Raw genomic sequence first — 24979 nt, forward strand, 5'->3', positions numbered from 1 at the left:
ATGAGGCAAGTGAATAGCAGGCATGGAGAGGGATCATCACTTGTAGATTTCATGACAATTTGATGGATGATGGTCCTCTGCTTTTGATTCCTTCATAAATCTTGATTTACTCCTACTCATTTCATCAATGTTCAGAGGAAAAGTGGTCTCTGGACTGATCAAGCAGTACACCTCAGCAATTAGTATGGCTGAGAAGGGGCAGGGCAGCTCGAGACCTTAGAGTATCAAGAAGCCTGGAAAGCCATACTGCATGCTATCATGTTTGGGGTATCCCCAAGCAATGCCGTCAGTGCCTCCTGAATCATTAGCCTTCAATGACATGGGAGGACTAAACATGATGTATCACAAACATGATGTATCACCTCCATGAGCCTTTAAAGGAGCAATGTACCCTTGTTGTGAATGTATTTCATTAGAGAAGTTGAGATTCATTGTTGCATGTTTTGAAAACTGCAACATATCTACCCCTTTTACTTCAGTCACGCTTGTGCAAGAAAAATATGTGATTTAATTAATCGTGTTCTACAGTCAACTCCTTATAATCAGTGGCTGTCAGTATGTGTTACTGGAGATATGTATACACACAATACAAATCTCAAATGATAAATATGCCGTTGTAAGATCTCACAAAGATATGCATCTAGACTAGCGTACAATGTTATCAGTGATTGTATGTGCACCATCTCTACTTCCTGTACAGGGTTCTCTTGACTAACAGGAGACATAGTTTTACTACCTCACACAGCTGTTCTGATACTGGAGCAGAAAAATAGAAACCTACCTACCTACATAAATACACACATGAAAGATTGTTTCAAATTCCCACCAACCAGAAATGACGCCCATGAACATTTGTGACGAGCTACAAGAAAAGGATCCTAAAGTCGCTGACGGCTGAGCCGAGAAAAACGAGTTTGATGTCACATCATCAAAATTGGTCTAAACTATTGGATTTCTGTTTTTGGCCTAATTTTGTAGTCTAATGTTTTGTCTATCATCTGCCGAAATTTTGAAGCTAAATCATCAAAGGAAAGGCAAGAAATCAGAGATTTTCTGGGCCTTGATTTTCCGACTTTCAACGTGACAGAAACGTGTCCGAAGATTTGGATTTAGCGCCGCAGCTAGACTCCGCCCCTATAGAAATGAAGGAGTGATCTTATTGGTCAGTGCGTGGCATCCTGATTACTGATTGGTCGTGCGTAGACCGCTGGTGCTAAGCTTGAATGAACATCGCAGAGGTTGCTAGGAGCATACCTTCTATTGCCATGCGGTGAAAACTGTCTCGCCTCCCCTTGTTCATGAAAGCGTCGGAAGGAAAACTTTGAAGGTGTTTTTCTCGAAACTCTGATTTCCTCAACCACTTGACATGCGCTAATAAAATCATCGATATCTCCGCAACAGAGTACTGTTATGAGTTGTGTTCTATATGAAATTAAAGTAGAAGAGTAAGGAAATTATGTCATGCCATTTTCAGAAAATTGTCCTCCCCCGACTTTCGGATCCTTTTGTTGTAGCGCGTCACATTTGATGATGCTTCTTATCCCAATGCTGGTTTTGCGATCTTTTTCAGCTTAACATACAAACGTTGGACCTTGCCATTTTTTTGACATTCGCATCCTTTGCAAATGGTTCACATATCCAATGAAAACAGCTGCAGTCTTACAGCTGGATGATTGAATTGCTTACAGATCCTGAGCCTAATCTTTACTCTGTGTTTATACATCACTAATAATTTCATCGAGTTGGTCATGTGACTTGACTGTTTGCGAAATCTGCATCTAGCTCCTCGAAATATGTGGCAAATTGTTAATTTTTCTAGAGGATAATGGTTTCACACATAAAAGGCATTTCATGTACCATTAGATTCTCCATAAGTTAGAAACCATTTTCAGCTCCCACATGACTGCTATGAGTACCTAATAAATGACTCCAGCATAGCCTGTACACAGTTAGTGCAGGCTTCCTATACTTCAGCTTGCTCATTGTACCACAGATATCAACGCAGTGCATCAACGGTGCACTTGTCAGAAACCAACTCATGAGTGTGTTCAAATTCCATGTATCGGTGTTTGGGTTTTTTTGCCAAGTTTACCTATGTCAGTGCCAAAGGACTGCACAGCCTTTTAACAGCTGTTGCCGGCAAAAAAAAACAAACAGTTAATAAACAACAACTACAACACAACAAAATGAAACAAAAAAACAAAAAAGACTCAAAAATACAAACCAAATCCCAGACTTTCCTCAAGCAAGCTACAATAAGTTCTTGTCGGTCGTCAATCAAACTTAACACATAAGAATATGTCACTATGTTAGTGTTTTTGTTTATTGCCGGTGTTGTCATCTGAATCATTATTGGATTTGTCTATTTTCATTGCATTTGTTCTCTCCATGCAGTAACGGCTGTCGCTTTCCAATCCATATTGGCATCACAGGGTATGTGGCCACAACAGGGGAGGTAGGTACTGCTTTGATTCTTTCTGTATGTCTGTTGTCAGAGACTTGTTAGAAATTTGTTGCCATCTATTTCTGTTCCTTTCATTTAAATCAGAGCAACGTGTCACGCTTTGGATCTAACAATGTCCTTGTTTGGCCTTAGAAACAACATTTCACCTTACTGCTTTCTTTTTTGTTGGTGTTTTTCTCTGTAAATAAACATTAAATTTCTCATATTCTTTTTGATATGACTCTGAATCAAGTCCAGTGCCATTCTTATGAGATGAGTCAGCTTTTTTAGCATAAAAGTGGACTGAATCTACAAGCTGTTCACCATGGGATCAAATCTTATATTCTCTTGACACTGTTCAAATGTAGTCTTTGTGCTCTGACTGAATGTTAAATTCACAGGCAAGCCTTGAGGGACATCTATCTTATGGGTAGCTGTCAATGATGGCTAACATATCTGAACTTGTATTCTGTATTTTTAGCTGTGTTAAGTCTTTACCAAAATGTACAAAAAATTATGATATATGTTAATGTGGGATTTAGAATGTTAGACGAGAGCATACTCTGTACCTTGCAAAAGGACAATGCATGCCAACCAGTGTTATACCACAGGCTGTTGAGGAGAACATGAAGTGCAGTGATTTCGTCATGACCATCTTGGGGCTGGCAGTAGAGAATGGGAGGGGAACGGGATGGAAGTGATTGGGGAGGGGTGGGTAGAGGTAGTGGCATTAAACATAAGAGTAGGGGGAAGAGAGGGAGTTGGGGCTATTGGGAGATGGATAGATGAAGAAGGGAGGGGGCTAGTGGAAGTGGGAGTAGAGGAAGGAAGGGGCTAATGGGAGAGGAGTAGATGAAGAAGGGAGAGGCTGGGTGGAGTTTGGCATAGATGAAGAATGACAAGAGCTGGTATTAGGGAAACTAAAGGGAAGATGATTATGGGTGATAGGTGGTGAAAGGGAAGGGGATGGTGTGAGAAGGATAAGGACAGGGAGGGCAGTGGAAGAGAGGGAAGAGGAAGGGAAGGGGACAGTGGGAAAGGAGGTAGAAGAGTGGAGGGGGTGGTGGGATTGGGCGTAGGAGAAATGGAGGGGATGGTAGGAGTGGGGTAAGGAAAAGGGGAGGTAAAGGAGTGGGAATATGGGTAGGGAAGGGGATAGGAAGGACAGGGAAATGGTGGGAGTGGGGTAAGGGAAGGGAAGGGGTAGGAGTGGGGTACAAGCAGCCTAGAAGGCTGTAGGATTGTGGTAAGAGATTCCCAAATGATAGTGAGAAACAGTGTCATCTCCCTCGTCATATCTTGATAAACAGGCAGTTGTAATGAACAGCCTCGAATTCTAAACACTAGCACGCAAGAGAAGCTTGCGTAAACTGGGATGGCGTAAACAGGGATGTGATGAGCTAAAACATACCGCTCTGCCTGGCATCTACCTCTGCCTGGGTAGCAGGTTGATTCCAGCAGTAAGCCGGATTTAGGTTAAGCCACTGGTGTCCAAATCAGGTGATCCATGTATCCAAAAGAAGCGTGGTTAGCCCAGAAATGACAATCAACCATATGATTGGTGGTTGCAGTAGACTCAATGTCAATTGTGGGAATTTGAGATTGATTGTAGGGATTTTGGAATCAGGGCATATTGTATCTCATTCTTTCTCATTGTCCACAAGTATGCATGTATTTATAGACATTCTAAGGTCGTACTTATTTCTGCTCACATGCTGCTACATGGTCATAAGCATAGAGATGATACATTACTTTGAGTCTAAAAAAACCAAAGTGAAGTATTATTGGGAAGTGTGAAGTAAGATAGAGAAATTTGACAGAGTAGGTGTACAAAATTTAGATTAACCTCAACTTTTGATGCTTTGTTTGTGTTCTGTATTGTTAATGAAAATTTTAGCCCTAACCTAGAAGGCAAATTGGACAAATGATTTTAAGTCATTAGCACTTGACTATCTGTGCATGATCTGCCATAATGTCTATGGCAGCCAAGTCACCATTTCAATCATGTGAAATCCAAGTCCTTGTTACAGAACTCTTTTGTTTCCTTCATACTCAAAATGACCAAGAGAGCATAACTCTTGAGGGAATCTAACTTTAAATAACTTATGAATTGACTATTCCTTTAGAGAGAATTCAAAGTTCAATTGTGGGTTTATGAAAGTAAGTCATATGTATATCTCTTTCATGTATGGTTTAGTCATCGTTGTCTGTATTTTGTTTGCTTTTGGTTGTGTCGTACAGACTCTGAACATTTCAGATGCATACAAGGATCCACGGTTTGACCCAAAGGTAAGAATATCTCTTGATGTAAGAATCTCAAACAAACTGGTGCAAATCCAGCAAATTTCCATAAGTTGAGACCCTCTGAAATTAAACTATTTATTAGTGGCACTAGCAAGACAATGATATGAAAGCTGTGCTGATTTGAAAAATCATTCCACCCATTGACATGCATTTAACAGACAATGACACTTATTTGCCTCACAGCTTTGTGTAATGTATCAGATTTCATGGATGAATAATGGTAGCTTGGGATGTGTGCTGCATCACTATATAAGGATGTGCTGATAGTAATCTGACTTTGGCCTTAAATTGTTTCCTCAAACCAAAGTAACTCTGAAAGATGCCTTTGATAACTGTGACCAAGGTATGCCATGATATTTATCATTATCATTCCATTCATGAGCATGCAGCGGCCATTACTAGAGAAATAATTGTCACGGTGTTTTCTAATAAAACCAGGAGATACAATGTACATGAAGAAATTGTAAAGATTTCGAGAATCGTCTACAGTTCTTGAGCAGTGGTATACACTTGTATGTGAGACACATGAATTAGTTTTATGATGAACAAAGTTATAAGTTGTTAGAGATGTGCTGAACAAATGTAGAGTTTGAAATGATTACAAAAAAAAAAAGATGTGGCACACTAGAGTAAGTATATTAAGGACATTAAGTGAAAAAAAGAAAAAGATCAACTGTGGGTGTTAGGTTCCTATGCTCTCTGCAAGATTCATGTTCAGTCTTTTAGTTAATCTCAGATGCCTGGTCTTCTGTGGGCACAGGACAGTTGTTCCACTTCTATTGCTTCATGTAAACTGGGACTGCTCAAGTGTTTTTCTCCACAGACAAGTTTATGACATATCTTCACTTACTCTATGTGGGTTAACAGGTAGACTCGGAAACAGGGTTTCGTACGCATGAGATGTTGTGTATGCCCATCAAGAACGCAAGCGGAGCGATTCAGGGCGTCAGTCTACTGGTCAACAAGCTGGATGGCTCAGCCTTTAACAAGAATGATGAGGACATGTTTGAGGTGAGTTGCATTCACACACCACATCACCAACACTTGTGGGCAAACAATCTTTCATATCGGCCTTAAGTCTGGGGATGGTAAGGACCAATCCAAGCTGACGGCAAAATCCGCCATTACTGCGATGTCCCGTGTGTGCACGCATATGGCGAATGCATGGTATATATGGTGACCAGCTCACGCCTGCCGCAATATATATCATGCTTTCAGCATACGTGTGCACAGCTGGGACACAGTACTTAAAAGGTGGGTGTTCTGCCAGGTCGTATTAGTCTTTGCTAGTGATTACAGTCATTAAACACAGAGAACGTTTCATGTATGTAGTGAACTGCTATATCAGGCAGGATTTTTCACTGAAATGGGTAACCTGTGTTGAGGAACAAGTATTCGTTTTACATTTGAATTCACCATAACAATTACAAAATTTGTATTTTGATGAAATAACAAATAACAGTACCTGAGTATACGTATGCCCATGACTTTTAATCATGGCTATTACTCAAACACTGAATAACTGGTGTTTATTTACATCAGTGATGGGAAGTTTGTCAACCAGATGCAATAAGAAATGTCTTCACACTAAAATCATTAATTTTCATAAATCTGCAGTACCCGCTAAATAGAAGGGATAAGAACTGTCCCTGGCCATTGAGCAGAAGCTTAGTAATTTGGTAGATATGATGCCAGTATAGGAATCAGGAGGTCATTGGTTTGAGTCCCATGCAAGTATCTGTGCCCATGATTATTTAATCTTGGCTATTACTCAGACGCAGAATAATCTGTGTTTACGTCGATGAAGGACGATTTGTCAGTCAGTTGTGCCATTCTTTTTTTCTCTATTCTTTATACTGTCCCTCATCTTGAAACTGGAATCTATTCTTCCAATCTCATTTTCATCTTTCTCCCCTCATATATTCCTCTATTTCTATCACATTCTGCATTTGATAAGTCCTCCCTGTATTTTTCCCCCTCCTAGGCATTTGCAATATTCTGTGGGATGGGCATTCACAACACCAAGATGTACGAAAAGGTGTGCCGAGCTGTTGCTATGCAACGGGTCGCTCTGGAGGTAAGAATCTAATCTTCTGTTGGTCTTGTATCATTTTTTTTTTTTCAAAATAGAAATATTTGTGACCTAGGGTGCAGTACCATGTGGTAAGTTGACATTACAACAGCGATTTTGATGTAATTGCTTGGATCTATCAATTTTGTTGCCCCATATGAATGTCAGAGATAAACAACATTGGTCTTATCCTAGATAATATAAAGAATAGAGAGATGGTCTATAACGATTTAAACAAGAGATTGAAGAGTGTCTTATGTGAACAATCATGTATATTCTCTTTGCTAGGGGAGAGCACAGAAGGAAAAGCGACACTAAGTCTTCATTTGCAGCGACAAAAAGTGTTTCTTTGTATGGTAAATGGTTTTGATAGGTAACTTCTACATGTCATAGCGGTAAATTTTTAAAGTTTTGAGGGAACTGCTCCATTCCAGTGAGATACAACATATGAGCATATGCTACAATCATGAAATATTGACATGTGCTGTATGTGATTATAAGATTTCCAATCCCTCTGCAAACACATAGCTACATGATATACAACATGCCTTCCCTCACGCCACCCTCTCACTCACACATACAAACCCACACTCTTATCTGTTGGCACAAAGCATGGAAATTATGTTCCACAATCGGCTCATAATATTTGATGTCAATGTGTATCACTGTACAATTGATTCCTTTCAGTCAGTTTACATAAGCTTCCAATGTATTTAAAACACTGTCTTTCATCCACAGTATAATACACCCTACCCCTCCCAAACCCCAACACCCTAGATGTAGCAGCTCGTGTGTGTGGAATCTAATAGACAGGCTTCTGTCTATTTGATTTGCAGGCAGAAGTGTTAAAGGGAGAACGAGGGGGGGGGGGGGAACTTAACAGTGAAAGACTGAGGACAAATCAGATTACATCATGGCAAGGATAGATCTTAATTTAAAGCCTGGGATTTTTTCTGTCATCTCCCCGCCCCCCCCCCCCCCCCTTTCCCCCTTAGCTTCAGGAGAAGATGCATGAAGTGATGATGGTTGCTGTGACAGTCACTGTCAGAGCTTCAGACATGATGAATATATATATTTGTGTGAAGTGAATTCTATGTGATGTAGTGTGCATCTCATTTTATTAGACTCTTCACTCGTAGATATTGGAAGTAGCAGGTGCTACGGGTAACTCCAATCCTCTGTTACATCTTTCTGCCACTCGTAATGTAATATGACGATTGTTCTGTTGACAGTTTTAAAGGGATAAATGACATGATAGGAGAGAACTGTCTTGCAATGACATTTGTTGCTTGTATCATTAAAGAAGGATTCAGATGTACTTTGTTAGGCCTATTTGATTCTCCATCATCATCATACAAAGCCTCTAAATGGAGTATCGTACTGAGCAGCGAATGTTTGCCAGCGCAGCCAATTTCAGTGAATTTTAAGCATGAAATCTTAAAATTTTGAACATGATCGAAATTTCTTTGTGACAAGAAGAACTGTTTGCAACAATGAAAACTATTTGTGAATTTGATTGCAACTGTTTAGAACCCTGACAATACCAAAAATAACTACGTTCACAAACTTTCGCCGCTCAGTGAGAAACACCCTTAAGAGTTATGATGCAGAAATGCCTTGCTAGAAGTCATTCTTATGTTCTGTTTGTATTACACTTATTGTAGCACTATCTAAAGTAGAAGAGATGGTGTTTCCATTGCATAGTTTTAATCAGAAGTAACAGTAGCTCAGTGGTTCATTTTGAGTCAAAATGATAGAAAAACATAATCAGGAGTATTATGGTGAATATTTGAAGAAATGTTTGATTATGTATGTGTTGTAAATCAAAATTGGGTTCACTTTGTTTATTTCCTCAGACATTATCTTACCATGCCACAGCGCCACAAGAAGAAGCACAAAGGATAAAGGTAACTCATCCTGCACTTAATATCTGTAAACCTGTCTGTGTAATGCCCACTTTGTCTGCTATTTGTTTTTCGAATGCCCAATCTAGTGAGAAGACACAGAACATGTGGGATTAACCTGTTCTGTACCAATCACATGTCTACTTGCAATCAAAAAAGACAAAAGAGGAGAACATCTCAACAAATGAGTTAGAGTAATATAAACACCATCTGCATGGGATTGTATTCTTAACTATGTGTCTGATGAATCACATGTTTCCATGATCAGCAAATGTTTTAGTAGAAGTAGTGTGCATATAACAGAACCAAGATTCTTAAAACTGTAGGCCAAACCAGCCGTTAGTTTGACATTCTGCAGGCAGAGTTGTTCTATAGTTTTCTATTTTCTATTGTCTCTATACATGATGGCAAAGTTTTTGAAGTAACATTATTGATGAAGTATTCTCCATGTGAGACCTGCTATGTAATCATTTTGCTAGATAGTTCTAATTTGATTCAGGTTGATGCATACCAAGTATCAAGCTGAAAAGAGCAACATTTTAAGGTTTTTTTTAGTGGTACAGATTGATATAAGAAGGGGAAGAGAGAATACAGCCCGTGTAAGGAGAATTAGGGAATAAAGCACAGAGAAAAAAAGATCGGAAGCAAGAAGAACAAGACAGATAACAATGATAGTATGAAGGTGTGAAGATTAATGTACTCTCTTACCAGGAATAGGATGCAGTCATTTGAATTATGAAATAATATCTTGTGCACTCTTTGCAGAAACTAGTGGTACCTACCAGCAACGAGCTTGGACTCCTCAAGTTTTCCTTCAGTGAGCTGCGGATGACCGAGGATGAGACACTACTGGCTGCAATTAGGATGTTCCTGGACCTAGACCTGCTCAACAAGTTTAGGATAAACTATGAGGTTAGAAAGAGTGAGGATCATTTTTTTTTTTTAATGGCAGGTAGTATTGGCAGGTAGTATAGGTAGTCTGTTTTGTAACAAGTGAACCCTCTGTTTTGCTGTGACCAAATTATACAGCTGATGGTGAGTGCTCTTACGAAGCTCTCTTTGAATGATCCAATATTCTTTGTGATTGGACACAGACATACAGGTGTCTTTAAATCTACCACGCAATTGAGTTTGCATGGGCTTCCGTGTCCTACCATGAAGTGCATAATTTATCACAATTTGGTTCCCCTTTTATGTCAGGCTGTGTTTTTGAATCTTCAGAATTCATCCAAATTAAAGGAAGAACTTTTAGTCTAAATCATTTCTGCTTTGGATCCTACTGATGATATGATGGTATTCAAATGACACTTGTCAATATGTTCTGCTGTGATCCAAATTAGCCTGGTACTGAAGTCCAGCAAACACTGCTGTCTATCCAGCCTTCATACAAGGCTCGACAATAGAGGTGGCCTGATGGCCCACGGCCAATGAAGATTGATGTCAGGCCGCCAAATTTCCAACAAGGCTATCTTTTGTTGGCCGATCAGGCACTTACATTCAAAATGGATTGTGATGTTTCTGTTTATTTTGGGCCACTATGTTTTTTTTGGGGGGGGTCACCAAAATTTCAGATTTAAAAGATTTGTGTGGCCTGAACTGGCCAGCAAATTAAACGGATAGCATCAAGCTCTGCTTTATATCTTAGGAACAAAAGAGAAAAGAAAAGATGAAAACTAAAGAGAGAGAAGGGAAGAGAACACTGTGAGAGCTCACATATCAACATTAGATGGACATTTTTTTTAAGGTTGTTACTGACACTGTCTTCATTTTGTGTTATCTCAGACGATGTGCAGATGGCTTCTCAGCGTGAGGAAGAACTATCGCAACGTGACGTACCACAACTGGAGGCATGCCTTCACTGTGGCCCAGACAATGTTTGCCATTATCAAGGTGAGATCCCTGCTGCAGATCCTTTTTGAATTAATATTTGCTTTTCTGTCAGAAGGTAGTGGGTACAGGGGTTACCATGTCATCTTTCATTGATTGAGTTATTGGAAAGGGGAACGGTGGCAGAGTGATCCGCAGTTGAGAATCCAATGGAAGACTTTTATAGGAAAGTATGTGGCTGTCTTTTTATGCGAACCCTCTCAAAGCTCTCAAATATTCACTCAAATAGATTCTTGTATGTACCAGGAGGCACAAGAATAGTTTGTTTTGAATCTTTGATCAAACTGCCTTTTCTGTTGGCAATGAAAAAGAACTTTTATCTACAAGATTCTAAAATCCTGTATGGGCTTTACATGCACCCCACTCTGTATGAAAAGGTACTTTTTATTTGGCAACGTCTCTAGCAGCCCGCTGGCTGAATTACAGACATTTTACTTGAGTAAATGTGAGAACATAGAAATATGAAGAAAAAATAAAAGATACAATGAACATGCCTGTTCTTCCAGGCGATGTTTCCAGTGTGGTGGCTTACTTTTATGAAGACTTCTAACTGAAACAGATGTGTTTGTCTGTATGTATCACTGTTGCCATGAGAGAAATCTGTGTCAGTGTTTGGAACAAGTTCCCTCTTTGCTTCGGGATTAAAAATGTTTTACGGGCATCTTCAATAGCTCTACTAAAAACACTGTGTAATTGTTTGTAAAGTGAATATTTCAAACACTTCTTGCATAAATCAAACCTGAACACTATAGATTGATGCAGCTTTCTGATTGGCTGTTAGTATTAGTATGAGAAGTTGCCATCCTAGCGAGAGTTGCTATCTTTTATGAAATGGGGCCCTGATCACCTGTTCAGTGAGGGGGGAAAAAAGTATCTGTGTTGAGACTATAGCCACAAGTGAGATTAGTCGGCTCAAATTTGTTTAACTGTTATGTTGTATTAGGACATTAATTCCCATAGTTAAAAATGGAAATCCACACAAAGTAAATAAATGAGATGAGAAGTAAAGACCTAATGGCCTTCACAATGACTGATAGACTCTTGCTGCATCTTGTTCTGATTCTGGCAGAGTGGGGGAATGAAGAACGTCCTAACTGACCTCGAGGTCATGACTCTCATGGTAGCATGCTTGTCACATGACCTCGACCACAGGGGAACCAACAACAACTTCCAGGTCATGTAAGTATAGCATGCAGTGGATGACACCAAGATTTCATCTCCCATTATATGAGCCCATGAGCTTGAGTATCTTGCATCAGGAAAACCAGGGTCCTTATACATGAATGTAATTACAAATTGTATGTAATCAAACTTGAGTCAGTCATAATGTAAGTCAGTCAGCAGCCGATCAGAATTGAGTATTCAGGGACATGTTTGATTTTCTGACTTATGTTTGATCTGCACTCTTAAACAACAGGGTCCAGTTCATTAAATATTTCACATTTCCGTTATGTGTTTGGCAATAGATTGAATTGATTTTTATTTCATTTCAATATGATATGAATTGTTAGACATGTTACTGCATGTTAGAAATATGTCTTTAATGACCAATAATTTTCATGAACCTTTTGTAGACTTGTTTACATCGTGAACGGGATCGAAGGTCCTTGAGGCGAGTAGGTATGCGAAGGATCATGCCCATATTACACATCATGCCAGGGGCTGAGCATATCTCCTCACTGTGGCATTAATTTGTTTTGATTGGTCACCAACAACAAGTTAAAAACCTCAAGGCTCTATGACAGGCAGTAACTCTCTAGTTAGTCTCCATGGTATTCTACTCTGTTTCCACATTTGTCACTTGCAAGGTCTGTATGAGGTTAGGGATGAAGCTGCATTCTTGTTGGCAATTAGATAGTTAACATTCTCCCACAGTATTCCCTGTATTCTCTTTGGGTGATTTGATACATCCTATGGTTACCCAGGGATGTGGCACTACGTACATTGCTCATTATTGTGTTACAGGATGACCTCTGAGGCACTTGTTGTGATACTTCTTACTCCATGTCATATAGAGGCTAATTGTTATACTCTCCTCTTTAGTATTATGAAGCTCCAGTTAATTGGTTTGAATCAAACCTATGTCTAGACAAAATGTCAAAACAACCAATGAGAGATGAGCTTGATAAGCTTGAGGCCAGCTGTTGAGGTCACACAGCATGCTAAGTCTCCCTGTACCTGCAGGAGGTTCTCTTTAACCCATTGAGGACGAGTCCCGAGTATACTCGTGCAAGTGTCTATGGGAAATGCATGTTGTAGCAAAATCAGCCCATCCTCAATGGGTTAATCTGGAACATCTCTGTAGAGAGAGAAAAGAAAAGTGTGTGGCAGTGACTGTGTCAGTGGACTAACTGACTGACCGACAGAGTGACTTACTGATTTGACCAACAGGCAGACAGACTGATAACCAAGTGACTGACAAGAGTGGCTTACTGATTGATTGACTGATTAAGTGACTAATTGATAGAACTGTGTATAATTGACTGATTAGATTATCTGCAGATTGATTGATTAATTTATAGATTGATTGATTGATTGATTGATTGGTTGATTGATCGATTGATTAATTTTGATTGATTTTTTATTCATTATGTGCTTAATTGATATCCCAACAGGATTGAGTCTCCACTAGCTCAGCTATACTCCACCTCCACCATGGAGCACCATCACTTTGACCAGTGTATCATGATCCTCAACAGCAAGGTAGGACCTTCTTTCATTGACATATCTTCACGGACAGTGGGAACATGTACTTACTGCAATAAGAATATCATTTTTACAATATATTCAAATTCAGGGATGTTTCTTCCCCAAAGGATATGCTACTTAGCTATTCCACACACTTTTTCCTGCTAAATACATTTTGATACTGTAAAATCAGTCTATCTACACCATATGTTGCTACCCGTAATTTTTGCAAGCCTTGTGCAACCATTCCTGTGTTCAGGAGCAACCTTTGTTTTAAAAAAAAAAAGAACAAATGTTGATTACACAGTGTACATGACTTACCTGCTCTATTTGATTATTTGATTTTGTTGTTTTGTTGTTTTTGTTTTTTTGTTTTTGTTTTTTGTTTTTTGTTTGGATTTGTCTATGTGGTTTGCTTTCTTGTCCCTGTCTGTCCTAAAAAGACTGGGGTGGGCCTAAAATGCCCCCCCCCCTCAACATTTTGTGCGATTACTTGGCAACGCGCATTGCTTTCACCGCGACGCTCTATGACTTTTTTCTTGTGAGTTTCCCGCACATTTTGACACCAAATTTGTGACGCCCGGGGGTATGGTTCTGATGTTATGTAACTTTTTGTACGTGCACATCGGACTGAAAATGGCTCCAAAATGTGATTTTGTGTACAAAGTGAATGCAAATTGATATTTTTCACATGGTTCATATAAATATGCTTATTTTTACTCTCAATGGCTGAAATCAATTTGTTTTAGCAGTATTGTTCTTCAAAAATGTCTGACATAAAATTTTGCTGAAAAGAAAGACAAAAACAAAAGGTCAAAAAACAGAGAAATACATAAGAAATTCATAAAACAATAAAATACATAAGAAATTAATTTTGATATCAAATTTTTTTTCAAGTACATTTGCTAAGAATGCCACAAAGAGTATTTGGACCAAAAATTTGCACTTTTAGAACTTTATTTACTGATTTATAGCAAAAAGTCTGATTTTTGCATAAATTAGCATAATTAATTGATCAATATAAAATAAAAGGAGACTATTTTGAAAAATCTAACTATGTGATCTTGTAGATTACATCGCACACTACCATTGTGCAAATTTTCGCGGTGATCGCGCTATCCACGGCCGAGATCTCCAGGGGGGGGCTGTTGCGACACGGATTGTCGCCCCTGCACGGATTGTCGCCTCCTGCTCGGGGCGACAATCCGTGACGGGCGCTGGCGGCACGGATTGTCGCCCCCGTCACGGATTGTCGCCTGGCGACAATCCGTGACGCTTGTGCAGTTCCCAGTTTTTGACCTCGAAGGCGACAATCCGTGTTGGCAAAAAATTTGTTGCGACACGGATTGTCGCCCCGTCACGGATTGTCGCCCCGGGCTCGGGGTGGTTCCTCCAGTGTTAAGCTTTGGTGGGATGGGTATGACTGGTAAGTTATGCGTATGTGTGTGTGTGTGTGTGTGTGTGTGTGTGTGTGTTTATTGTGAGCTGCATGATATGTGATGTGTATGATTTGTTGTGTGTGTGTGTGTGTGTGTGTGTGTGTGTGTGTTTGTGTGTGTGTTTGGAGTATAATAATACAATATCGTCGGCTGAGAATGATAAACTAAACCCATAGTGTTCACGACCACTTAACGCCCTTCTCATTCTCAAAAGACAATAATTATGTAGAAATTGTGCATGTGTGGTGGTTACATAGTGGTAGTGGTTTGTTTGTGTGTATACGTGTGCCTGTATGCTTACGTGTGTATGTGGAATATAGTGGCGCTACTGTGGCAATACAAACGCCTTCAGAGTGTATGAGCATGTGTTTAAAGAATTCACACCAGCGTTGATCTAAAAATAGTATGGGTGTGTCAACCAAATATCAGCGGTGAGGCGGGCTAGGCGAGAGAGAGACCGAGAGAAAATACATACGAGGGAGGTACCCTCCCCAAATGTTATTTGTCTTTGTTCATTTTTCCCTGCAGTCATTTTCTTCCATCAGTCTTATAAACTAGAACGTCCATACCACTATTCTTTGTCCCAGAGTAGGTTTGGCATGCTTTATGCATGAGCGAATAATTTCCACACGCCGTAAAAAATTTGTCAATCGTTACTTGATTTTAGCACAAACGAACTGCCATTGCACACCGCTAATACATACGTAATACAATGTACAAACAAACACCAACAAACACTCAAACAAACCTCATAATGCAAACAAACCAACTCAACACTTTTTTCCTTGATATTTATTGATTCCATTCAAATCATTCATAAATCGACCCATTCTGGGTGCAACATGAACAAAAAAAGTTACAAATGGCAATTCGAAACAAAAGCAAATCCATTTGTCAATTTATACCACAAATAATCTCACTTCAACATAGATAACTCGATTATAGACCAACCCTACTAATAATTTCTTCACGAGAAAGTTTTGACATGTAGGCCTATAGGGCCCTGCCTACCAAACCTATATTCCTTGAATATATTGGTTTGGATCATGTAACACCTTCTTACTTACAAGGGCATATACATAAAAAAAAACACACAAACATATTACTCAAATCTAGAATGAAATCATTCATAAAAAACCCCACCACCCCCTCCCCTCCCAAACCGAAACAAATCTAGGGCCTACTGTTACATCTATCCTAAATATTAAATCCTACCAACATCCGTCATACCATTTATAACTATCCTTCTTCAGAAATCCAATCCCCAACCCACCAACCCGTGATTAAACAAAACCTAAATCATCCCACACCCACATTCACCGACCCAAATACTTACACACACACACACACACACACGAAGGTTCGTTATTCCGAAGTTTCGTTTTTTCCGAGGCTTCATTTATCCGAAACACACAATTCCCTATACCTAGTGGTTCGTTGATCCAAAAATGAAATTCGGAATAACGAACCTTCGGAATAATGACCCTTCGGACGAATGAGCCTTCGGATGAATGAGCCTTCAGAATAACAAACTTTTGCAATAACGAAATGTAACCCCCTTCCCACATACCGACGCACACCCGAACCGATACCGCATCCTTCCTGATGTTGATAACTAAGACATAATGGACCGTATGCAGAAAAGCAGCATCTGCCCGCACGCAAGCTCCACTCCGAATTCATATACAAATCTGCCAAACAAACTCATCAAATTCAAAGCTGCTGATAAAATCAATATCAATGTTTATGCCAGCAACAGCTTACTAGGTATCCCTCCCAACGCGCAGCTAAAAAACACATACGCAAAAAAACTGACATAATAAACAAATTCTTCCATCACACACACACACACACACACACACACACACACACACACACACACGCACACGCACAACCGGACACTAAATTATCATGTGCACGCGCACATACACACTTCCTTGAAACCTCACCATGACTTTTTACATGGCATGTTTGCATGGATGTAGCCATGTAAGTTATGTGTTAGTATTTCAATGATTATGTCCAGAACGATATTACCCAGCAAAATGTGCTTCGAGGGCGGGCGACAATCCGTGCCGCCAGCCCCCTACACGGATTGTCGCCAGGCGACAATCCGTGTAGGGGGCGACAATCCGTGCTGCCAACGCCCGTCACGGATTGTCGCCCCGAGCAGGAGGCGACAATCCGTGTAGGGGCGACAATCCGTGTCGCAACAGGGGCCCTTTAGGCCCCCTAGTCTTTCCAGCTACCAAAATACCCCAGTCTTGTTAGGGTTAAGGCATTCATATGACTGCAGACATTTGTGAGCTGCTAAACCGTGGATGTAATATGTGGAACAGCTTTTATTCTTGCTGTTTTCCATTCCTTCAGTATCATTTATCATTGTATCATTGTAGCACTTATACAAGATAAAACAAGCTGCAGAAAGTTGACAATATATTGAATGGAATGTCATACCTAATAGTAATTAAGTCATCAATTGTTTGAATGGATAGTTAGATAAGTTTCTCTCCAAATTCTTCTCCCTAAATGCAATGCCAAGTTAACAGCTGTTAATCTGCATCCAGAACAACCCATATTAAAGTCAAAATAAGAGATCTAAAAAAAGTTGTATTTTGACACAGTTTTGTTGAAGAAATGAGATGAATCATGACCAAACTGTCTCTATTCTGTATGACAATTTTAAAAGTTTTTTGTTTTTGTTTTTGCTTATTTGTTTCAGGGCAATGAGATCTTCATGAATCTCCAGCCAGATGATTATGCACATGCCATACGACTACTGGAGCATGCCATCCTATCCACAGACCTAGCGCTTTACTTTAAGTAAGTAATATTTTTCTGTGGGAGCTAATTCAGATCTCGTAGACAAGATGTTCAGTAGTCGTGGTATTTCTTTTTGAATAAGAATTGTCATCATCATCATCAACAACAACACCATCATCATCACCACTATCGTCACCATTATCATCATCATCGTCATCAACGTCAACAACATCAACAACGCCATCATCATCATCATCAATATCAACAACACCACATCATCATCATCAATATCAACAACACCACATCATCATCATCACCATCATCCTCATCATCCTCATCATCATCATTTAAAGTCTGATTTGCCACTTTATTGGATTGGACATTTCATTTATGAACGTTATGAAACATGATTTTATGAGACATTTATTGGCTCACAAGATGCACCTTAGAGTTTGTTTTTTTTGATAATCAGATATGGTGTTAGCGAAAGCTCAGCCTTTGTAGTGGTGATTTGGTATGTCTTTTCAAGTTTACATACCTTAAATGATACAAATTTGGCCTTGCTTTATGAGTGTCTTCATTTTTTGCCTGACTCAGAACTGCCAAATCTCCGTAATCCTGCAGGAGGCTCCTTAAATAATGGGAAATCTCTTTGTGATCTTACAAGAGAATATACAAAGCCTCCCAGATTTGTGAATAATTCTTCCATATTGAGATGCATGTAACACACAAATAGCTCCAAGATTCCACTTTGGAACCTCCCTGATTGAGATGTGTGAATGTTGACAGCCCTGCAAGATTGAGCTGTTGATTATGACAACCCTCGAGAAGGCGCAATCAGTAACCTGCGCATTGTAGTTAACAGTCTGGATGACTGCATCTGATTGTATCAGTGCAATCTACCCCCAGCTAAATACTGGTTAGGGATAACGTTAGAGTAAAGTTTAAGGTTAGGGTTAAGTTTTAGGGTTAGAGTTTGGGTTAGGGTGAGGATTAGGTTCAGGATTAAGATTAGGGTTAGGGTCAGGGGAAGGTCCAGGATAATTGCCCATGGGGTAATTACCCTAGACCCCATCTGATATCTGTACCACTCTTGATGTTTTGAATTTGTACAATTGTTGAAAGTCAGTAATGAAAAGAGTCTCGTGTTGTCAGACAAGAATCTGATTTCCAGAGATCCTTGGTTTCTCCCTCCAACCCCCCAGGACCCGGGGTGAGTTCTTCCAACTGGTGGAGGAGCAGAAGTGTGACTGGTCGGAGGAGGACCAACGAGAGCTGCTCCGTGGGATGCTGATGACAGCTTGTGACATCTCAGCCATCTCCAAGCCCTGGGAGGTGCAGAAGCAGATTGCCAACCTTGTCTTTGGCGAGTTCTTTGAGCAGGGCGACTTGGAACGCCAGCAGCTTAACAAAGTCCCTGATGTAAGAAACTGTACAGCAATTGTGATATTCTTGGAATATATTGTCTCTTGCAATGACTGTTCTGTCACTGCTCTTCAATTATCCCTTTCTTTATTTTCAAGTACCTAGGCTATTTCCTTCAGATTTCAATGAATCGTGAAAAAATTGCATAGAATTGTCTTTAACCCTAACCAGGCTGGGCTTTTTGGGGTGTTCTGTGGCTGGGGGAGGGTTGAATCAAACCACCCCCCCCCCCCCCCCCCCCCCCCCCCCGAGATCTCCGCCGTCAATTGCGCAATCGCCATGAAAATTGGCACAAGCATTACCTGTGGCGTAATCTACCAAAGTGTAAAAAAGAATATTGAAATTTCCATTATATTAATTAATTTTGCTAATATATGCATAAAATTATAAAAGCTCCTAGAATCCTAATTTTTGGTGATAACATTCTGTGTAGCATTAGTAACAATGCACTTAACAAAAACTGTGATATCAAAGTTAATTTCATATGTATTCTAGTGTTTTATGAATTTCTTATGTATTTCTCTGTTTTTCAACCTTTTGTTTTTTCGGGGTTTTTTCACTAACAGAACCCATTTTAACCGTAACTAGGCTGGGCTATTTAGGTAGTTGATAGAGCCGGGGGGGGGGGGCCTCCCAGGCCCCCTCCAGATCTCGGCCGTCGATTGCGCGATCGCGACAAAAATTGGCACACACATTGCCTATGATGTAATCTAAAATATCTTAATTATCATTTATGCCAAATTATGCTAATTTATGCATAATTATGCATGAAATCAGACTATTTGGTATAAATCACAAAATCAAGCTCAAAACAGGCACATTTTTTGTGTAAATATTCTTTTTAGTGTCCTTAACAAATGTAATTTAAGAAAATTGTGATATCAGAAAAAATTCTTAAGTATTTTATTGGGTTTTTTTCTTATGTATTTCCTTGTTTTTTCAACTTTATGTTTTGCATTGTTTTTTCGATGAAATTTGTCCGCGACATCACTCCGAACAAGAAAATATGTTATTCATTGATTTTAATCAATAAAGCACCAAAATAATCATGCTTTTATGAAATTTGCGTGTAAACACAGTTTGCATTGAAATTGTACACGAATTCACGTTTTTGAGCAATTTTTGGTCTGACATGCATGTACATATTTATGCGTAACTTCGGAACCGCGAGCCCGGGCGTTGCAAATTTGGTGTCAAAAGATGCGGGAGACTCGAAAGAAAAAAGTCATGAAACGTCGCGGCGATAGCTTTTTGCGATTGCGATACATCGCGCGGAACGTCGAGGGGGGGCCTCGGAGGCCCCCCCCCCCCCCCCCCCCCGGCCTAGTTAGGGTTAAGCATAATTATGCTAAAATTAATTGATTTTAGCTGTTAAAAGTGAAAATAATCATATCTTTTTGAATAAGGTGAGAAAACTCTATTTGCATAGACTTTGTACACAAAATCACGTTTTTGAGCCATTTTCGCTCCGGCAGGCAGGTATAAAAGGTTGTGCAGCGTTGTAATGGTATGTGTGATTTTCGCGAAAATGATGTCAAAAGATGTGTGAGATTTGCAAGTAAAAAGTCAGTGAACGACGCGGTCAAAAAATTTCGCTTAGCAGAATAGTCTCGAAAAATGTCGGGGGGGGGGGGGTGATTCAAACCCCCCCTGCCCTTTTAGGGTTAAGCAATTTCCTAGAAACAGCTTTGCTGAGACAGTACAAAAGCATAAATATAAAGAACATTTTAAGTAAAGTCACACATAGTATAGTTGGAGGAAAGTTGTTAAAAGATTAGGGGCATTGAAAGAAACATTTGATCACTGACATGTATTTATGAAGACTAAAGCCATCTTTCTGTCTTTTTGAATTATCTCTGAGGAGATGTTGGTTTATGTGTAGCAAACACCAGAGAATTGTGATTAAGTCATTCAAAGTGCAAATTTGTGTAAGTGACGTATTAGTAAGGTCACTCTTATTGATGTCTTGAAGGTTGTTTGTTTGGTGCAAAATAGCATTACTTCATGCTGTTTAATCTGCCATTCAAATGATTTGATACTGTTCAACTGTTCATATTCACAGAGATGCTAGGCTTTCAGCTGGATGTAATCTCTTCATTTCAAAGTTTAGTGTTGGCCTCATTAAAGGACAAGTTCACCTTCATAAACATAAGGATTGAGAGAATGCAACAATATTAGTAGAACACATCAGTGAAAGTTTGAGGAAAATTGGACAATCGATGCAAAAGTTATGAATTTTTGAAATTTTTGTGTTGGAACCGCTGGATGAGGAGACTACTACAGCTTGTGAGTCATATGCGTACAACAGTATAAAGAAAATGTAAAGAAAATTCAACATATTTTCACCTTTTTCGCATAATAAAAGAGCACTTGACTTGCCACTTTCTAAAGGCAGGGGGAATAATAATACCCATAACATTTGTCGGTAACGAGTCTGGGGAATGTGTACTTTTTTCAAAAGATGAAATTTTGTGAAATTCTCTTTATATTTTCCTTATTTTGTTGTACGCATGTGACATCTAAGTTATTCACGCACTGCAATAGTCTTCTCATCCAGTGGTTACTGCACAAAAACTTCAAAAATTCATAACTTTTGAACGGATTGTCCGATTTTCATCAAACATTCAATGATGTGTTCTACTAATATTGCTACATTCTCTCAATCCTTATGTTTATGAAGGTAAACTTGTCCTTTAACAAATGGGATGACCTGGAAAGGTGATCCCATTTGTTATATTGCTTTGACTGTCATTTTTATCTTTACCTCCGCCGAGGGAGGAGGTTATGTCTTTGTTACCGTTGGTTTGTTTGTTTGTTTGTTAGTTAGTTAGTTAGTTAGTTAGTTAGTTAGTTAGTTTGTCCGTGTGTAAAATAACTCAAAAAGTAGCAAACAGATTTTGATGAAACTTGCAGGAAAGGTTTAGAATGATACAAGTAACAGATGATTAAATTTTGGTAGTGATCCGAGAATTTCGGGGGAATTTATGAAGGATTTTTGATATTTTGGCAGGTAGGGTCAGTGAACTTGGGAGTTCAGGCTGCGTGTATTTGAGGTTTGCATGCGCGCACCAAAGTGCGTGCTCTAGTTTCTGCTAGGGCGAGGCGCGCCGTGCAGCTGAGGGTGATGTAACAAAGGCTTCTATATTGGGAAATCGGGCGACTTCCAGCACGCAATGCTATCAGTACGTATGGGTGGAAATCACTGATATCTCTATGGAAGAACAAGATCAGTGGTGGAAATGAGCTGCATGCTTGGCGGAGGTCTGTGCTCTCAGAGTGCTTTTCTGGTTTATTTTTATTTATTTATTTATTTATTTTTTTTTTTTTTTGCTCTCTTGAACATTTGACATTTGTGAGATATGAGGTTTTGTAGCCCTGATAGCAATATGTGCTGTAAGAAAATGACAGAAACCACAGAAGAGCTATAAGTCATCACTGCTATTTCAACTGCAAAGGTAGTTTGATTAATAGTTTTAAGGTGTTATTCTCATTTCACTGGCTCTAAACATTTGAGAGTTAACATCATAGAGGTTGTCATGATATGTCGGATGTGGACAGTGTGGCATATTTTGTATTTATTGTTTTATTTTGTTTTATGTTCTGGTGTGCATCCTGGAATGCTTTGCAGGACATGATGAACAGGGAGAAGCATCATCTACTGCCCAAGATGCAAGTTGGCTTTGTGGATGCAATATGTCTGCCATGTTATGAGGTGAGAATTAAGGCTTTCTAACTCATATCTAAGCATGTGTCTCAACACATTTCAGGCCAATCCATTAATTTTCAGCAGGGCAGAAACTCAAATCTCATTTCTCAAATCATGTTTGTGGTCACTGGGTGTTTTTGTTTTCAGACTTTGTGTTTTTCTTTCAGACAGATTCTGGATGAACAATTTCGACGTAACTTCTTCAACTTTTAAGAGGTAGAGCCTATCTTAGCTTTGTCTTCACTTCTGCCATGATGGGTCCATATAATATGTACCATGAGATGAGATTTTGATTAATTAGCAGTGTAGTCCTATAAGAAAGTCTGTGACTTGCACTATCACACCTCAGTCATTCCCTCAATGTTGCATTGAGAGGCAGACACATAGTAAGTCACCAAGAGCCTTGGATCGTTCAAACTTGCAGCTGCAAAAAGAAGAAGTGAGCAATCTAAAACACACTGTCTGCAGAAAGAGAAGAAACTTGTCAGTACCAAGTATATCATCATTATATCATCAGATAAGACTATAGTGTGGCTGTCATACACAGTGTAGTGTAAACCAGGGGAGACAAATCAGGGGGGCATTTCATGAAGCGTTTTGTCTGACATATCGGTCGGACAAATTTGCTCTCAGCCAATCAGATGAAAGGATTTCAGTAGCTTATAACAGCTAGTCAGAAAAACATCTGACCAAAGCACTTCATGAAATGCCCCCCCCCCCCCCCCCCCCCCCCCCCAGGTGGATGCTATATCTAAGGTTAGGTGTGAGCTATGCAGTTAGTTGCAACAAAAAAAAAAAAAAAAAAAAAAAAAATCAGGTGCCTGTTGTAAACAAGTGGCTGCATCGAACAAACAGCTGGGCACAAGGACCGGCTTTTCTATGAAACGAAATCAGTCACTCAAACATGTACCTTCAGTGCAGTTCATTTGACTCTTTAGGGAGTATTCCAGCCACACTACCACTTTAGGTTAGTCATGTGTAGAATTCAACAATGTTTAGTTCCCAAGTGTTAGCCATTGATACATTTTGGAAGTAAATAGCTTGTTGAAAGAGTGTCACATGTCTCTTTGTGTTTTGTCTATCCAGTCCCTGACCAGAGTCAATGATCAGATGAAGCCCCTGTTGGAGATGTGCCAAATGAACCGAAACAACTGGCAAGAACTGGCCAAGAGCAGTATAGAGGAACTAGTGGAGGAGAAGAAGGAGCGCATCAAGGTATCGGCCGAGGAGAAGGACATCGACGAGTCAGAGACAACATCCCTGTCGTCGTCGTCGACTTCGTCGACGCCGGGGGGAGTGCAGCTGAGGAAGAAGTGACGCCAGATGACGGAGAGAGAATTGGAAGTGGTCCAGAGAGAGCAGGAAGTGATGGGAGCAGCCTGGGATGACAGCAGCATGGAGTCTGCCTCATGTGACAGTATGGATGTCAGTCAGTCGGGCCTGAGCGAATGATTAAAAGCAAAACTAACCAACACCACATCAAACAGTAGACGTATTTAGGCGGCAAAAGGGACGAAAACACTACTATTTCTGACCCCTGACCCTTTCCCAATATATCAACAGCAACATTTATACAAAAGAATTACATGTTAATTGTTCTCCTGAAAGAGTAGTCGAGTAAATTTGTCAGTATTTGTACCTTGAAACAGTTAAGAGTGAGCTTGGGAGTGTGTATGAAGATTGGATACCAAGACAAGTGCTTTGGATGCATCCCCCTTCCCAAACTTAGTAGGATACAGCACAACAAGTTCTCAATGTCCGGTGTGAGACCAGGGTTGGGCTCACTCAGTTTTACGCAGTCCTTCTTTGGTGACAAAAGCTTTCATTGAAGAGGGAAAGATCACTGTTAAAAGTGTGTCCCGTCTCTAAGGACACACTTTATTTCGGATGTCTCATATTTTTTACGATGAGGGTGTTGTGCAAAGGAAATTTGTTTTAAAGTGAAAGAAGAAATCTACATGTGTGTCACAAAAAAAAACAAATGCCAAGCATAAAGATTCACATGATCTGTAACTCTCCAATGAAGAAAGACATTAAGGAGGTTAAATGCTGTCGTTGAGTTTTCCCCAAAAGGTATAACCTACGAGGAATGGCTTGGTTTCGCCTGCTGCTCCCATAGCATGGACAGTTATCCTTGAGACGATGGAAGAGAGTTTGCGCTTTGTGAACTAACTGACAGTCTCACAGTCAGTAGTACCTCATGGTGTGGTACATGAAGTGTGCTCAGCTGGATTAGTCTTCATCTTTCTCTCTCCCTCATATTGTTCCTCTTCTGTCTGTGACATAGTGATAAGAGATAGAGCATCATTTATGAAAGCTGGTATTGTCTTGCCTGTGCTTTTTCTTTTC

General features: G+C 39.8%; 1 protein-coding gene across 1 annotated transcript; it reads left to right on the top strand.

Moving 5' to 3' along the window:
- LOC139719413 (dual 3',5'-cyclic-AMP and -GMP phosphodiesterase 11-like) lies at positions 1-24665 on the top strand. The gene is made up of 14 exons (XM_071630829.1): positions 1-5; positions 2395-2455; positions 4685-4732; positions 5615-5758; positions 6732-6824; positions 8675-8725; positions 9488-9634; positions 10505-10612; positions 11679-11788; positions 13225-13312; positions 17459-17559; positions 18705-18921; positions 22553-22636; positions 23717-24665. The coding sequence occupies exons 1-14, from the start codon at positions 1-3 to the stop codon at positions 23945-23947; spliced, it is 1488 nt and encodes a 495-aa protein (XP_071486930.1). The 3' UTR covers positions 23948-24665.
- The last annotated feature ends 314 nt before the right edge of the window (positions 24666-24979 follow it).

The sequence above is a fragment of the Diadema antillarum genome, unplaced genomic scaffold, assembly GCF_040938485.1.
Source record: "Diadema antillarum isolate AM-2024a unplaced genomic scaffold, OU_Dant_1.0 scf00000110, whole genome shotgun sequence".
NCBI classification, from domain to species: domain Eukaryota; kingdom Metazoa; phylum Echinodermata; class Echinoidea; order Diadematoida; family Diadematidae; genus Diadema; species Diadema antillarum.

Excerpts from the sequence above, each read along its gene's own strand:
- LOC139719413 (XM_071630829.1), top strand. Across the intron at positions 2,456-4,684 it reads ATGTGGCCACAACAGGGGAG|ACTCTGAACATTTCAGATGC; the intron begins GTAGGTACTGCT and ends TGTGTCGTACAG. Across the intron at positions 10,613-11,678 it reads CAATGTTTGCCATTATCAAG|AGTGGGGGAATGAAGAACGT; the intron begins GTGAGATCCCTG and ends TGATTCTGGCAG.